We start from the raw sequence: 17,517 nt of genomic DNA on the forward strand, positions 1-17,517 counted from the left end.
GAACTGCCTGTTCTGCTCCATGGCGTCCTTGTCCAGGGAGATTCTGAAATGAAAATCCAATATAAAAATTAAATTGACGACTAAAAATGTATTTTCAGAGCTAAACTTTCTTTTGCCTTCAGCTAGATTTGGACAAAACTTGCCGGGACTTTGTAGGTAGCCCTGTCTTGATCTTATCGTTGAAGTCCTCAAGGGAGGTGAACGTGTCGCTATCCATTAACTTTTGCTCCATCCTCACAGCCTCCGCAACCTGTTTCAACCTCCTGGCCGTCGATGAGACCATGGACGTAGGCCTCTTGGGGGCAGGAGGCGCTTCCTGCATGCAGGGCGGGCAGACCGTGCTGTGGCGAAAATTGTTCAGCATGGCATCCTCTCTAAGCCGCTTTCTCTGCCTCTGCCTCCCTCCTGTGGGCATCACTTTAAAGTCACTCTCTTTGAAGTGCAAGGAGCAGCAGTACTTTCCTCACTTGGGTCATCGTTCTCGGCCCTCTTTAGGCTTTTGAGCCACCTGGCTCTCAGCTCTTCATCCCTGGGGAATTTGTGGAGACTGATCGGAGTCCCCAAGGTTGCCTGCTCCTGGACGACTGCCTTGTGGGACAGCTATCTGTGAAATGATGAGTGGTCAGATAACAAAAACATTGACAAAACTCAGGCACAATACAGCACGTGCGGGAATGCGAGCTCAAACAACAGCCTAATAGTGCTGCCGTGTACCTGTGGAGCTGCCGTAAAGCAAGTGTCGTGAGTGCCGCAAATGTAAACAAAGTGCTACACAATGCATACATGAAAGTATTCCGTCTTGCAGCCCACAACCCAACACTTCTCCCCATGGTGTTTCGGTGAAAGTTTTTACATTGAAATGTTACATAAAATAAAACACGTGAAAGCTGATTGTTTTTTTAATATGGAAATGTCTAAAATTAAATTTAGAGATAAAAAAATCCAACAGGGCCGCCGTAGCAAAACAAACAGCTTTTTACATTGAAAATTCTTCTGAATAAATGCTTAAATACCTTAATTCTTTATAGATATGAGCAGGGCCGGAGTGGGACTCATTTTCGGCCCTGGAATTTCATGCCTCAGACCGGCCCACTCATTTAAAATTATGTCATTATGCATACACGTGTTAAGTTCAGTGTTCTCTAAAGCCGTGTACTGTAATTCTGTGTATTCCAATTCAGTGCAGGTCATGGTTGTTTAACAAGGTGGCTTTATTTTAACAAGTGCAACACAACATATTTTGAACAAATTTAAAAATGGATTTTAAAAAAAACTATATTAAATGATACATTTGAAAAATAAATTAGGCCTGTCAAATGATTAAAATTTTTGATCGAGTTAATTACAGCTTAAAAATTAATTGTAATTAATCGCAATTCAAACCATCTATAAAATATGCCATATTTTTCTGTAAATTATTGTTGGAATGGAAAGATGAGACACAAGATGGATATATACATTCAACATAAGGTACATAAGGACTGTATTTGTTTATTATAACAATAAATCAACAAGATGGCATTAACATTATTAACATTCTGTTAAAGCGATCCATGGATAGAAAGACTTGTAGTTCTTAAAAGATAAATGTTAGTACAAGTTATAGAAATTTTATATTAAAACCCCTCTTAATGTTTTCGTTTTAATAAAATTTGTAAAATTTTCAATCAAAAAATAAACTAGTAGCCCGCCATTGTTGATGTCAATAATTACTTACACAATGCTCATGGGTGCTGAAGCCTATAAAATCAGTCGCACCCAAACGCCAGCGGAGGGCGGCAAAACTCCATAAAGCACAATTAACAAGTGGGCATGTCATTGTACTGTCATTTAAATCTGTCTGAGCAGGGCATGTGCGTTAATTGCGTCAAATATTTTAACGTGATTCATTTAAAAAATTAATTACCGCCCGTTAACGCGATAATTTTGGCAGCCCCAAAATAAATGAATAAATAAGACCTTTTCTGCAACATCAAATATTAACAAAATGAGTGCTTACAGATAAAACAAACATAGCAACATAACAATATGAAAAATAAAGAATACGTATTGCACATTGTAACAACTTCTAATGATACTATTATCCATTTTCCATTTCCACTTTAAAAACGCCACGTAATTGATTATATTAATTCTAATGTTCACTCGCTGAACGACATGGCAATCCTACCTTCCAGCTCTGCACCTGTGGTGTGTTCATTATGGCTAATGCTTGCTGCTACATATCCCTTGTGAGGTGCTACAAGAAGCCAAAGTTTCCACAATTACATATTGTCGTATCACACGGTGCAAGTTGCATTTTATTCGCCATCTGGCCTTACCACTTTCGTTGTAATCCTCTGTAGTTTGAGGCAGCAAGGTCGTTGCATGAAAAAAATTAGCTATTTTCGCGCATTTTGCCGATTCTTTCACGAGTGCTTTTCTCTTTTTAATTCTTATTTTTCAGCGCCACCCTTGCTCTTTTTATCCATCCGAGCACCGAGATAGCAGCTAATTTGGCTCAATACAGACTACAATTAGGGGGCGGAGCTGCATGCTGTATTTTTCGTCTGCACACGTGAGGATGAGTCTGGAAAAAAAAAATAATACTGTTTTTTTTTTTTTTTTAAGACGGCCCACAGGGACAGCGGTAACAGAATGTAAGTTATACTCAGTGACACTGTCATAAATAAATACCAAACAAAAAATGATAACAGTGTAATTTTTTTTTTTTTTTTTTTTAATAAAACGCGGACCGGCCCATCTGGCCGGCCGGCCCTTCTGGAATCGTCCAGAAGCTCCCGATTAGTCACTCCGGGCCTGGATATGAGCCTAAAACAGTCTCGATTCTTGGGTAAAAGCAAAAAACAGGCTGTTAGCATTTATTTTACGTAAATATGTCTAAGTACGATGCTGGTCTGTTATTCAATGTGACGGCAGCCTTACAACAAAGAGCTTTTTACGTTTAAAGTTCTTGTGATAAATGGTTAAATCCCCGAATTCTTTATATATATGAACGTAAAATAGTCTCGATTCTTTGTGAAAAGAGCAAAAAAACCAGGCAGCTAGTATCTATTTTACGTAAATACAGTATGTCGAAGAATGATGCTAGTCTGTTAATCAATGTGGCGGTAGCCTTGCAACAAAGAGTTTTTACGATAAAAATGTATGTAAATAAATGCTTAAATCCCTGAATTCTTCATAGGTATGAATATAAAATGTCTCAATTGGATTGGTTAAAAGCAAAAAAGCGGGCAGTTAGCATTTATTTTACGTATATATTGCAAATTATGACGATGATTAATTTCTCCCATTGATTTTTTTCACAACGTTTCAAAATGCATGCATGGTACGAGAAATATAATAATTACCTTTAATCCTCGAACAAATCACTCCTGAGACAATCCTTCCTGTTTGTATGCGGTACAGCTTTCGTACTTTTTCAACCTAATACCGGCGTTGGATCACTGCATGTGTTGAATAACTGCAACCGACTGCGAATTACTGAAGCGGACTGTGGGACGGCCCCCTTTTTGAAGGCATTGCGCAGTGTCTGTGGATGTGTCCCGTTTATATAATTATGAAATCTATAGAGGTACCATTTAGCTTTGCAAGGAGCGTGATGAGAGTCCTTTTTCAAGTGTCCCAGAGCTCACTAAACTTTGAAATAAAGCACATTTATCAAGGTTTTCGTCGGCCGTTGTTTGTGTATATACGTCTGTCGAAACAGCCTGTTAGCACAGATATAAGTACGCCTGCCCCTCTGATATTGGATGCCTTGTTGACAGCAGCATGACGGCGCTCTGAAAATAGAGCAATTCTCTATTTTGGGCCCCGCCCCTCAGGGCCCAAATTCATTCAAACTCGCCGTTCTTCCCAAACGGCCGCTCACAAGTCCCCTCCCACATACACAATGAATGGGTTGCTGCTGAACCTTTCACACTAGGCTGCCACTAGTTTGAAACAGCCTTAATTAACCTTACGCTGTCTGTTGATGAATAGAAGGCAGGTTATCTCTTGTGTTTGGTTTTCGCAGACGAAAATGCTATGGTCAGTGTCAAATGTAAAACAGCTGGGAGTGGGGTTGCCTTTGCAGGCAACAGGTTTGCTGTGACCCTGAAGACTGACTTTGAGGACCTATTTTTGTGTCAAACCCAAATCTAGACCGATATATTGATGCACCAAGCGAGGAGGCCTGATAGATCAGCTGTTGTTAATGTCACAGACACAGGCTATTGCACACATTTTATAGAGAGCTAGCTGTCCGCCCTGCTGAGGCCATAATCATTTGCGGTTATTCAAAATCATTTAGCATGTGAGACATGAGCTACTATTACTATTTTTATTAGCTACAAGTTATTTGCGACTACCCCATATTTCCCAGTCGACACAAAACCATATCTTGATATATTCAGCTTACTTTAAATAGGAATTTTCCCTGCTCTGTAAGAATAAACATATCTGTACTGTGGCTGTATACTTCTATATCTATACTCTATAGTGTAGAGTATTGAAGGGTCGTGATCATCCTTTTTTTTTTTTTTTTTTTTGTTAAGGTACATAATTAATTATGCTGTGTGGCAACATATGTGGTTATGCAAAACCCCACCCTCTCTTTCAAGAGGTTGTCTCCAATTAGCACTGCTGCTCTACACTACGTACAAAGTTTTATGGTGTGTGCTGTGCACTCCGCTCCAGCTAGTTTAGTGTGTGACTGTGATTAAGTACTTTCTATTACACAGGCACACATAGGTAAAATGCATTTTAATCCTTTAAATTAGGGTTAAAAATGCTATTGTTTACTACAGAGTATTCATAATTGCCCTTACTGTTCAAATACACAATATATGACTGCTGCATTGTATTTATTTTCCCTACTTTAGTAGTTTTTTGTTTTTGTTTTTTACTTTGTCTGAAACTTTTGTGATGTAAAACTCTTTTATTTACCTCGTGTTTAAGTGTGCTGTACAAAGAAATTTGCCTTGCCTTCTCTTCAATCAACATGCATAATGAGTTCACCTTCCCATTGTCCAAATCTTGTCGGCGGCAGGCAGCAGTTCTATTCCAAACTTCTCTCGCTGCACGCCACCCTCCTCCACAGCATATCCCTCATCGTCACTCCAACAAATTTCCTCAAAAAAGTTCAATCTATTGCAAATAATAGCCACTAATTCCGGATGCCGCATTGGGGTTCAGCATGGTTTTGCAGTATATGGGTTGGAAGAACTCTCTAAAACATTCAAATTACTCTCCAAATGTTAATGACATAAACATTTTGCTCTCTTCTGTATCAATTATTTATGAAAATCAGTGAGGGGGGGATTAACATTTGCATAATAATTTGGTACATCGTGTAGTTTGGCTGTTCAGACTAATTAAAGTCTAGTCAACAGCAGACCAAGTCTTCTCATCTGCAGCCAGCAGTGATTTTAAAGTATGTGCCTTTGTGTACAGTATGTGTGTGTTTGAGATGGGTTGCGGGACTTGTCACACCTTGACGGGTGGTACATGCTCCAGCATGCACTGCAAGTGGCCTGTCAGAAGTTGCTTTTTCCCGGCTATTAGCTTCTCTCCGTTAGGATGCAGGTCCCAACAAGTAAATGCGTGCAATGCATATCTCTCATTTTGCCAGCGCATCACTTGCAGTCTGGATCACCGCTGATGCTCTCATAAGCATCTATTAAAAAAATAATAATAAATAAAGAAAAGTCATTTTGTTTGTTCCTTACAAATTGGATATGCATTAACAAAAAAATAAATACATAGATAAAATTTGTGGTGGCTACCACTACCACCACAATTTAGTGTTTCAAGATTTAGTTCATTATTTATGTAGTATTTTGGGGCATGTATTTTCTAATGGGTGCACACTCTAGTTAAATTTGCATGTTAACTGGATTTTGATTTTCTAATTTGAGGTAACAACCACAGCTGTTTAAGAACTGGCACCTACCATTCTGAAGGGGTAATATTTAAGTTGATTTAATTATGACTGTTTTGGGGTAAATTTTTCACTGTTTGTTTAAATGCACAGTAGTTGAATATTGTTTGAAGTTAATGTATGTAATTTTCCATCTGTTGTTGTTTAATAAAGTTGGCAATGTTTGGTTAATTTGTTGTCATACCTCCCTCAGTTGGTCATTAGTAGAGTCTGTCCTTATTTAAACAGCCCCAGAGATGTGTCTGGAGGTCAGATTTGGTCAAAGCCTCTTGTTGTGTTGACCTCTTTTATGTTTGGACTAGGACATTTTGTTGAATTGGTTTTCTTTTGTGACTTTTTTTAAATGAATTTTCATATAAGTCTTAACACCAGTGTCCATATGTATGTTTGGTCCACTACATTTGGTGGCAGTGGTGGGATATGAACCCATGCCTCCAAGGAGACTGGAGCCTAAATCCAGAAAACAGAATTACTCTTTATCCAACAGTTCCCCTTTGGTCTTAAAAAAATTATCATTCAAATGGTAAATGGAGAAAAATAAGCGTCAAGCGGCTTGCAGAAATATTTTTCTTTCTTTGTTTGTTTATTTATTTATTTAAATGAAGTGTCAGAGTCCAATATCACACATGACTATAGAATTTTGTAGAACTGGGTGATTTCTCACCAGGGAAGCTCTGCCTGTGCACATGGATGGCGATCAAGCAATTATCACACTCTTCCCAGAAGCCTGTTAGGACCTGTCCTCAGTCTACCACAGTGTGATGACACACTATAAAATGATGGTCGGCCTCCAAGTGACGGAACATTTAATACACATTTTGAGATCACTCAAGATTTTTTTTACATCATACTGCTCATCCAAGACTTTTGAAGACACATATCTTACAATGGTTTTCCTGTAAGTTAAAAATACATTTTAAAAACACAGAAACTAAAATGACAATTTGCAATACGATCACCAGACTGAGGGGACACTGAGTGGGGAACTCAGCCATTAGTTTAAATCAAAACCTCATTATTTATTTTTGTGTGTTTGAGTTAATACAGACAGTAGTGGCATATTTCAATTCCTTTTCACTCACCTTCCAGTCAATAACAGAATTGTCTTTGTACTGAGCTAAAGTCAAGTTTTTTAATCGCTCATCTTCTTTTGTCTCAAGGGGAAGTGCCATTTATTAATGCTACTTTTCACTTTAAACACTGATGAAGGCCATTTCATTAGTTGTTGGTGCATGTGAATGCCAGTCAGGATGTTGGACAAGTTGAGACATCTCAAATGGCATCTGTATCCTGGAAGATTGGAGAGGGGATGGGCAGGGGGAACTTTTACATGGACTTGAAGATGCTTAATCATAATGCGTATTCATTTGTCTTGTGTTATCCTGGATCGATTACGATATCACGTCAATTCTTTACAAGAAAGAAAACACGATTATAAACTTGTTATTGTGACCATAAAATATAATAATAATAATAATAATACACCAATCCATTATATTTTGTAGAACTTCTCATTATGGAGTCAATCTTAGTTAAAAAAAATATATATATAATCATCACATTGATCATAATTATTTGGCCACGTGGAGATGTTGAAACATGTCATTACAGGCTGGGCACCTATTGCAAAAAGCAGTGTTATTTAATGACTGTTCCGCCACACGGCACACTACTGTGCAAAGTAGTGTCTGGTGTGCTGTGGAAAATCATCCACTTTCACAGTTGTACTTTTATTTTGGTATATTACCTGTTTTAAGTTGTTTGCCATGTTTGTAGCTTGGAGGCAAGCAGAAAGGTGTTGTGGTGAATGGGCATTCTTTGATTATTTCTAGCAGCCGCTCTGGAAGAGAGGATGCTGTTACATTGATCGTGGTGATCATCTTTATTTTCTTTGGTGAAAGTGGATGATTTTCCAGGGCACAGTGGTAGCGTGCCGCGGCACAGTGGTTGAAAAACACTGGCGTAGAGCACAGACTGATTTTCATTGCCCTCATAATGTGCGTGCGTGTGCATGTGTGAAAGTAAGAAAGGGAGGTGGCAACAGCAGTTGCTAGCAAATGTTCCATCTAATTTTTCGTGTGTCTGAGCAGACACACTAGCTCCCTGAGCACACTGAGGACCACTGTGAGCAACATCAGATGTGTATGCTGTGGCCACAAACTACTATCACACCTGTTCAAAACTTTGGATCATAATAAGTTACATGGCTTATTAAAACAATGAAATTACAGCACCAATTTTCATTAGTTTACTTTTAATATAACTGATTTGGCCCACTTAAAATGAAAAATACAAAAATCTCATTGTTCATGAGATGTGTATTATGATGTACTGTATGTGAGAGTCCTGCTTTAACCATAGGAACAGTCCTGCTTTGGCCTGGGTAAGGTCCAGTTGTGGCATGGGTGAGTTAAGAAATAAAACATAATGAAAAACCACAATGGGAGTATCAAACTTCCGCATTTAAACTGTTCAGACAATAAGGACACTCTTCCTATTCACCATGTTGAAGCCGTTATACAGGAGAGGTTTAAAAAAAAATAAAAATTAATTAGTTTCACCACTTCTTCTATTTGCACATACTCGGACAGCCATTCCATCTTAAAAGAACGGCATTTCTTTTTTACTTTGGCTTGATGATTGTAGTATCGCTGCCCGTTCCTTTCGCCATGATAAGGGGTTAGTATTTACGTCTCTTCACTCCGCTGCACTGTTGTTAGCTAGCTAACCTGCAATGTGGGTATGAGCAGGGCACATATGCGTAACACTGTCAACGCTATGGTTGGCTGCGTAGCGTAAGTGAAGTGAACTGTATTTTTTTATTGGCTAAACACCTGTTGTTAATTGAGTTACGTTTCAAAATGGTAAAGAAAACTATTTTGGTGGTCTAATTAACTAGATTATATTAACTATAATTAACTATATTATATATAGTGGGGTGGCGTAGCTCAGTGATAGAGTAGTTGTCCCCCAACCCAGAGCTAGGTTCATACTACAGGTCTTAATGCACAAATCTGATTTTTTTGGCATGCCCGTTCAGACTGCCTTTGTCCATTGAGACCATTCAAGTATTACGCATGCGCTCTAGTTCGCAGTCCGACACGCGCTGAGCAAGAAGACCCGCATGCACAGAAGCATCAAAACAAATGGCCGCACATACTGGCTGTCATCCGTCATTCCAGGGATATCATATTTTGATTTTCAAAAAGAGGACACAAATAACAGACATAAATAATCCCCGTTTAGGCTTATATTCAAAGTTTATATGGCTCGATAGCATGCACGCACTGTCCGTGAATGTCACAAACACATACGGGCAGTTTGCCCCGACTCTCAGCCGTATAGGCAATGTTGAAATATTGCTCACATGGAGCAGAGAGAAAACCAATCATTCTCAGGCTTATCCTCAACCCTTTTTTTTATGACTGTTGTCAAGCCCAGCCCTTCCCCAAAAGCTATGTTCACTGCAAGCTAGGCGCTAATAACGCACAGCTGCACCGCTACCGTAGCATCTCTCTCGCTATTTGATGACGTAATTCTGCATGAATTCCGATTTGAGAGTCTTGACAGTTCAGACCGCCAGTCTCGTTCTGAAAAAATGTGGCCCAGATCGGATTTGAACCACATATGAAAGTGACCTAGATCGGATTTGAAATGGTCCACTTCTATGCGACTTGTAACGTTCAGACCGTCAAGTTAATGCCTAACTCGAGTCAGAAAAACGCGAAAAAATTGGATTCGTGCATTAAGACCTGTAGTATGAACCTAGCCTGAGCAAGTCACTGAACCCCACGTTCCTCCTGGTGCTGCGTCACCAGTAGGTGGATGGCGAGATAGTGCAAAATGCTTTGAGCGCCTTGAAAGGTGGAAAATCGCTATATAAGTATATCACCATTTACCATATCAGTTCTAAAATTAATGAAATAATACTGTAGAGCTTGCAAAGATTGGCAGTGGAATAATGCTTCAGTAAATCAGCACAGGAGTCTGGCTCGCTTTTCAGTCTTTTTTTCTCCGCACCCACCTAGGTCATGCACCTCATAGATCTCTACAGTCGTGGTGTAATACCCCACCAAAGGAAGTGTTGCGTTGCTGTATCGAACGCACCAATTGGAGTGTCGTGCTGACACATTATTGTGTCGCCGGACATTAGTCCTGCTGATGTTACAATACGTTTCTGTTGAATTTTATTTTGTGTGCTGCGTATGTGAAAGCAGTGCGTGATTTCACATGCAGTGTAGAGGGAACATTGCTTGCTAGTTTAAATTATTTAGGGTAAAACCATTATTTGATTGTAGTTGAAGGTTTTGTGTGACACAGTGATCCTCGCTGCTCAGTTGTCAATAGCTTTATGCCCCTGGTAGGGTCAGCCATGGCAAACAGGAACAAGCACCAGGGACTTAGACCTGGCTGGGCACAGCCAAAAGATACAACTTGGGTCACCCTTCCCATGGGCTCATCACCTGTGGGAGGGTCCAAGGGGGTCAAGAGCAAAATAACATAAGTGGCCTTGGTGTTTCGATCTCCAACTACAAAAGCTCATTCTTGGTTCGTTGAATGTCACTTTTCTGGCAAGGAAGCAGCCCAAGCTAGCATTAGAGGCTTCACATGGAAAAATGGTAGTTGGGCTTGCCTCAATGCACAGCTTGGGCAGTGTTATAGATGTCATAGTTTTATATGCATTAGAGGCTGTAAGTTGGATTTGTTTTCAGCAGGGATTCTACAGCGGTCTTTACTCAATAATTCTGATCGCAACCTATACCTAGGACATTTCAATGTATATCTGTAGTGCTGAGGGGGTCCGAATTGGTGGCCTGAGAATTGCATCTGTGCTTTGGCTTCAACCATCTCCCACTCTAATTGCAGAGTTTCACAGTCAGGTGGGAAGTGGTTTGGATGAGAAACAGCATCTCCAAAACTGAGGCCATGGTCCTTTGACAGAAAAGGCCTACAGTTACGTATCTTGGAGTCTTTTTCCCGGGTGAAGAAAGAATTGCACTGCATTGGTGCTGCATCTACAGTGATGTGGGCTTTGTATTGATTTCTCGTGGTAGAAAAGAAGCCAAAAATTGAAGCACTTGATATACCAGTCGATCTTTGTTCCTACCCTCACCTAGTGACTGAAAGAACATACAAGCAACCGAAGTTTGCTTCCAGATAGGTTGAGAAGCTCAGTCATCTGAGAGAGCATAGCAGAGCAGCTGCTCATCCAAATTGCAAGGAGCCAAATGAGGTGGCTTGGGGATCTTTTCAGGATGCCTCCCTGATGAGGTGTTCCAGGCAAATTCCTCTTGTAGGAAGTGAATGGGATGACCCAAGACATGAGACTGTCTGGGAACCTCAGGGCAAAGAGCTGGACAAAATGTTTGGTAAGAGGGAAGTCTGAGCTTCCCTGTCCAAGCTCCTGCACTGTAATCTGACTTACACTGGAATCAAACTTAAGAAGTAAAAGATGGATGGATTAACGTTTTAACAGTGAACACTTTAAAAGTGAAGCACAGGTGCTGATTGGATTAATTTTTGTATGATATCAGTCGTCCTTTTAACTAATATTCGAGATTCAGATTGAGCGAGGCTTATTAAGTCTATGATGCTTGACCTTGGCAAACATGACAAGAATATTTATGCATCCCTGTTGCATATTGCCTAATGAAAATATAGCTATAAATAATATATACATTATTGCTGTTGTGCATCTGCATGTAATGAAAGTACTCATTTCTTTTTGCCTCTCCATGTGTCCATGTTATTTTCTCTCGTAGTACTCTCCTCTACTGAAGAAGCTCTACTGTCAGATTGCCAAAACATGTCCCATCCAAATCAAGTTGTCGTCCTCCCCTCCCCATGGAAGCATCATTCGAGCGATGCCTGTCTACAAGAAGGCTGAGCACGTGACAGAAGTGGTCAAGCGTTGCCCCAACCATGAGCTGGGCCGAGATTTCAATGATGGTATGGTCATCAAATCTGATTAACTGTCTTTTGGCATTTGTGGCCTTTCACAGAAGTGTATACACAGTGATTCCTGGCTGTCGTTGACACAAGATGCAATTCTCATACAAGGAATTTTAATAATTCACAACTTTTAATGCTTTAATTTCATTGGTTGTTCATTCAGGCCAAGCAGCACCAGCCAGCCATCTCATCCGAGTGGAGGGGAACAATCTATGCCAGTATATTGACGATGCCGTAACAGGCCGCCAGAGTGTCCTTGTTCCCTATGAAATTCCACAGGTGTGTGCTTGTATTCGCTCATATATAATGTACTCTTAATTGTTTATAATGCCCCGAAGAAGTTATTCCAAAGTGATATGCTAATTTACGGCTTTTACACATTATCTTGTTATCGAAAACTTCTCTTTACAATGTATATATACGCCTGCATCACTCTATGTGTTTGAGCTTCAGAATACGAATTTTGATTTCTATTTCTGAGTTCCTCTCTGCTCACCAAGACGTTATCCACATGGCCTTTTTCCTGTTGATAACAAGACAAAAATATGGTCTTCCATACAAAAGCCACCTTCAAGAAATAGAAATGCTTGAAAACATTGCCCTCTAACTTGTAGGGATGGGAATCGAAATCCGATTCCAATTCGGAACCGGTTCCAAGTGTTTCGAGGCCTCGACATCACAATGAAAAAGCCTTAACGATCCCTTTAACGATCCCTAAAGACTCATATTGCGTCGTGACGTGTCTTGTTGTCCAGACGCATCAAACTAGCATGGCGCCAAGAACCACCCGCTCCAAAGTTTTGCTACACTTCACCAGGAAAAAGGGTGAAAATGAAAGGTTACGATAGTTAAGCACGAGCATTGGCGCCGTAAACATAACAATGACAGCACGTAGGTTCGAACGCTCGAAAGTGTGCCTTCACTTCACGAGGAAAAATTACAACAAAGCGACCTGCAGTCATTGTGAGATGGAAATAAGTGCATCGGGAGGGAATAGACTGCACTGTCCTCACCGAGACGCTAAGGCTCAGTCCTGGCTATACAGCTAGCTAAACTCCCAAATGACGATGCAGAAGACGTTGGTATAATTTGCTGACTTTATTCAACCATCACTTGAAACTAAAAATAGAAATGAAACAAATCAATTTCGTCCCCAAGAACAAACAGGTTTGCATCAACGTAAATCAGCAATGATTAGTTGCTAACACAGTAATAACAAACAGTTAGCATGCGTTCGCTAGCATTAGCACATCGTTTAAACCACTACACTACACAACTGGATTTAAGTGTCCGATCGCGAGTGGAAACACACAACAACAACACAGAAGATGATACATACAGGCGTTGGCTCTGTAGATATTTTTCAAACATTAACAAAGAACGTAGGCTCGTTGCAGTGTTTCCTTTTCTCACTAACTCGCTCACTCGCTTGGGTGCGGTATTTCTTCTTCTTCGCGTGTAAGCGCGCTCTTCTTCACGTGAGCGCGCTCTTCTTCGCGTGAGGAAGCGCAAGGGCGCCACCACTTGAGCGTGAAAGCACCATAAAAACTAAAAGGCATGCATTTCAATATACTGGTAAATAAAAACAGGGGTCCCCAAACTACGGCCCGCGGCTCCATATTTGGTCCGGCCCCCTGAACAATTCCAGAGAGCATTTTGAATTTTTTTTTTTTCCCCCTCAGTAGTGTTATTTATTTCCTGGCCTTTTTCAGTGAATAACTCAGAGAGGGTTATTTGGTTATTATCTATTTAATTAATAGTGCTATTATTATTTATTATTATGATATTATATTATCATATTTATTTTATTTACTTTTGTTCCGTGAAGAATCTACAGAGGGTTATTTGATTGTGGCTTTCTGAAAAACAATAATTTTTTTACATTTACGCACTCCTGCAATCGTCACACTTTTTCCGTTACAAACTGACCCCGGCCTCTCATCAGAGAAGGGAAAGGTTATTTGGCCCTCACAGGAAAAAGTTTGTGGACATTGCCAAAGGCAGAACAACGACCTATATGCCAAAATATACCAATGTTTTTTATTTCTATTAGAAAAATGTTTCAGTAAAATGTTACACATTCTTGTGCATTTGCCACTTATTGCCACAGTTAACATTGAGGCTTTGGGCCTCTTTTGACCTCGTTGTGAGTTTGTAAGATTGTGACTTCTGATTAAACAAACTTGATGCCAATCAAAATGTTTGTTCTTCTTTTTCCCGAAATTAGAATCGCTAAGAGAATCGATAAAGAATCGAATCGTTAAGCAATATCGATAATGGTATCGGAATCATAATTCCCATCCCTACCTCTAAGGGTGGTTCAATATCAGGGGCAAATAGGAATTTAGTGTAATTCTAATTCCATGTCATAGGTTTCCAAAAGTTTTTGGACTTGTTATTTCATGTCGCAGGTGGGGACAGAGTATACCACAATATTGTACAACTTCATGTGCAACAGCAGCTGTGTGGGTGGCATGAACAGGAGACCCATCCTTATCATTATTACTTTGGAATCAAGAGAGTGAGTTGTCAATTCATTAATGTAGTTTCATTTGATTTCTGTAATAATTTATGTATTTCCTTTGATTTATCTGACCTTTGCGAGCAAAAATTTAATTTACTTTTAATTAATTTTTAAAATGTTGAAATAATTTATATTGTTTACTTTTATTTTTATGTATTTATTTTATATTTATTTAGTTGATAAGATATATAATTTTGAATTTATTATTATATTTGAAATCATTTCAATGTTTGCTATACTGAATATTGTACCTGGTCGACTACAACTGTTCTTACAACAAACCTGCAGTGGACAAGTGTTAGGTCGAAGGTCATTTGAAGGCCGAATATGTGCATGTCCTGGCCGAGATCGCAAAGCAGATGAGGACCACTTTAAAGAACAGCAATCCATGAATGAAAGTGTGGCAAAGAATACCAGCACCATCAAACGAAGTAAGTTTTTTTTTTTTTTTTTTTGTTAAATATCAACCTGTTCTATCATCCTGGAAAACTAGCAAATGTATTAAAACTGATTTTATATATCTTTTATCTGCAGATTTCAAACCTAGCCCACCAAATATTTCCAGCCCAAATGTTAACATTAGGAAACGGCGGCATGGAGAGGACGAAATTTACTATATTCCAGTAAGTGTTTTAGTTGTGTTAATGTTACACACTGGAGTAAACTGAAAAAAGATCATTATTTCATAATAGTACATAATAGCTTTTGTGACATTTTTGTTTGATTGGGTGCCTTACGTTTTTACAAAAAAAATACGCACCTTGGCTCAATAAATGTTGGGAACACTGTGACAGACAGTGGTTGGATTTGTTGTGTCCTGGTTTTTGTGTAAATATTTTGTATTGGAACTGTAAAATGAATCCATTGCAAATACAATTTTCCTGACAAATATTTGACGTTTGATGTGACACTTGTATTTGTCTGTGCAGGTGCGTGGTAGGGAAAATTTTGAGCTGCTTATGAAAATTAAAGACAGTTTGGAATTAGTGGAGCTTGTCCCTCAGCCACTTGTAGACTCCTATAGACAAGAAGCACAACAGCAGCTGCTACAAAGACCGTAAGTCACTGTTAGGCATATATACTTATAACTACATAATACTGTGAGGACATTGTTTACTTTTGCAATGATAAATGTGTTTCTCTAGGAGCCATATAGTATCACCTTCCTCCCCTCAGTCAAATATGACCAAGCTTCACCCACATGGAGGCCTCAGTAAATCACAAACAGCCAACCACCTGGCAGGGCAACAGACCCAGCACCACCCCAGTGCCCATGCAACAATTGCAAATATGGGTGAGTATGATGTTGAATTGGCATTGATTGTACTACAATATATGTGTAAAAATGCAGGTAACGGACTCCATTGTGGAAAGGTAAATATGTTATACAACTCCTAGCAAAAAGTATGGAATCACCAGTCTCGGACGAGCACTCATTCAGACATTTTACCATGTAGAACAAACTCAGATAAAAAGCTTGAAAAATAATGAATTAGTTCAAAAGTGCAACTCTTTAGCATTCAGAAACACTAAAAGAAATGAATAAAAAACATTGTGGTAGTCAGTAAATGTTACTTTTATAGAGCAAGTGCAGGGAAATATATATGGAATCATTCCATTTTGAGGAAAAAAATATGGAATCATGAGAAACAAACAAAGAAACAACAATCAAAACACATCTCTAGTATTTAGTAGCACCACCTATGGCTTTCACGACAGCTTGCAGTCTCTGAGGCATGGACTTGATGAGTATTCTTCATGAATTGGTGCCAACTCTCTTTGATTGCAGTTTCCAGATCATCCTTGCAGGTCGGAGCCTTGCTGTCGACCTTTTTTTTTTTTTTTTTGCATTTCCACCACAGGTTTTCAATAGGGTTGAGATCAGGGCTATTTGCAGGCCATGTCATTGACTGGATGAGTCTTTCTCCAAGGAATGCTTTAACAGTTTTAGCTCTGTGGCATGATGCATTGTCATCTTGGAAAATGACAAATATATTTTAAATTAAAGGGATAAGAAAAATGTCGAAAATTTCAATGTAAACTTGTGCATTTATTGAAGATTTAACCACAGCCATCTTCCCATTGCTTTTGCCTGACATGAAGCCCCATATCATCAAGGGCTGAAGGAATTTTTATGTTTTCTTCAGGCTGTCATCTTTGTAAATCTCACTGGAACAGCACCAAACCAAAGTTCCAGCATTATCACTTTGTCCAATGCAGATTCTTGACTCTTGACACCCCATTTCTTCTGTTGCAGTAGCACAGCAGTGACGTTACACAACACCCCAGCTCGTGTGATTGGCTATAAAGGAGGGAAACAAATGTTTGGCTGCAGACAGGCTCCGTTAATTAAAAAATGCATCTCTTTCTCGGCTGCGCGAAATGAGACTCAAATAGATTTATACACTCGTCAAATTTCAAATTAAATTAATGTTATAAATACGCGTAAGACAATTCACACTCACATTTGATGAATGTGTGTGTTTCGTGTCAGATGTGTCAATAAATACAAAAATGTGTGTGTGTGTGTGTGTTTCATGTTAGGTGGCTGCGTGTGTGTGTGTGCATCGAAAATGTGTATATATATGATGTGTTATTTATTGTACTTACAGCGCATTTTCATCATAGTTGCAGTCCAAAGTACTTTTTAAGATAGTGCTTGATGTAAAAAAAATAAGAAACCACTCAACATGCGCATCTTAATGTTGTTACCATATAATGTGCAATCACATGAACCTTAAACATTCATTATTTTATTTATATTGTAAATTTATTTTTCCTTTAGGTCACAACATGATCAATAGCCATCACATGCAGTCTAATGGTGACATGAATGGTGGCCACAGCAGTCAGAATTTAGTGTCCGCTTCGCACTGCAGCCCACCCCCTCCGTATAACCCTGACCCCAACCTTGTCAGGTACCTTACCCTCCAATGACACTTTTTCTCAATTTTTCTGTGTAAGACAATTATATTTGTTTAACAATTAATCTGTGCCACGCTGGTATCATAAAAACAGCTAATTTTGCCATCAATGTTTGCGCAGAAGGGATAAAATTGTTATTTTCAACAAAGTTTGGTCCTGAAAATGCAATGTAGCAAATCCTGAGTACAGTGTGGTG

The 17,517-nt window shown here is 39.2% G+C and overlaps 1 protein-coding gene and 1 long non-coding RNA gene across 6 annotated transcripts in view; one reads left to right on the forward strand and one right to left on the reverse strand.

Annotated features, from left to right (window-relative positions):
- tp73 (tumor protein p73) overlaps positions 1-17,517 on the forward strand; it is a 32,724-nt gene that overhangs the window by 12,791 nt on the left and 2,416 nt on the right. For all 5 annotated transcript variants that reach the window (XM_057826355.1, XM_057826326.1, XM_057826318.1 and 2 more), the window contains 8 exons: positions 11,683-11,869; positions 12,036-12,151; positions 14,284-14,393; positions 14,685-14,827; positions 14,931-15,019; positions 15,326-15,453; positions 15,542-15,690; positions 17,182-17,314. In XM_057826355.1, the coding sequence (XP_057682338.1) occupies positions 11,683-11,869; positions 12,036-12,151; positions 14,284-14,393; positions 14,685-14,827; positions 14,931-15,019; positions 15,326-15,453; positions 15,542-15,690; positions 17,182-17,314 (1,055 nt within the window). The remainder of the gene's footprint in view (positions 1-11,682; positions 11,870-12,035; positions 12,152-14,283; positions 14,394-14,684; positions 14,828-14,930; positions 15,020-15,325; positions 15,454-15,541; positions 15,691-17,181; positions 17,315-17,517) is intronic.
- LOC130909674 (uncharacterized) lies at positions 209-2,791 on the reverse strand. The gene is made up of 3 exons (XR_009061786.1): positions 2,322-2,791; positions 2,171-2,239; positions 209-604 (listed from the first exon to the last, which is right to left on the reverse strand). It is a non-coding gene; the product is annotated as an uncharacterized LOC130909674 (long non-coding RNA).

Source organism: Corythoichthys intestinalis, chromosome 2 (assembly GCF_030265065.1).
Source record: "Corythoichthys intestinalis isolate RoL2023-P3 chromosome 2, ASM3026506v1, whole genome shotgun sequence".
Classification (NCBI taxonomy): Eukaryota; Metazoa; Chordata; class Actinopteri; order Syngnathiformes; family Syngnathidae; genus Corythoichthys; species Corythoichthys intestinalis.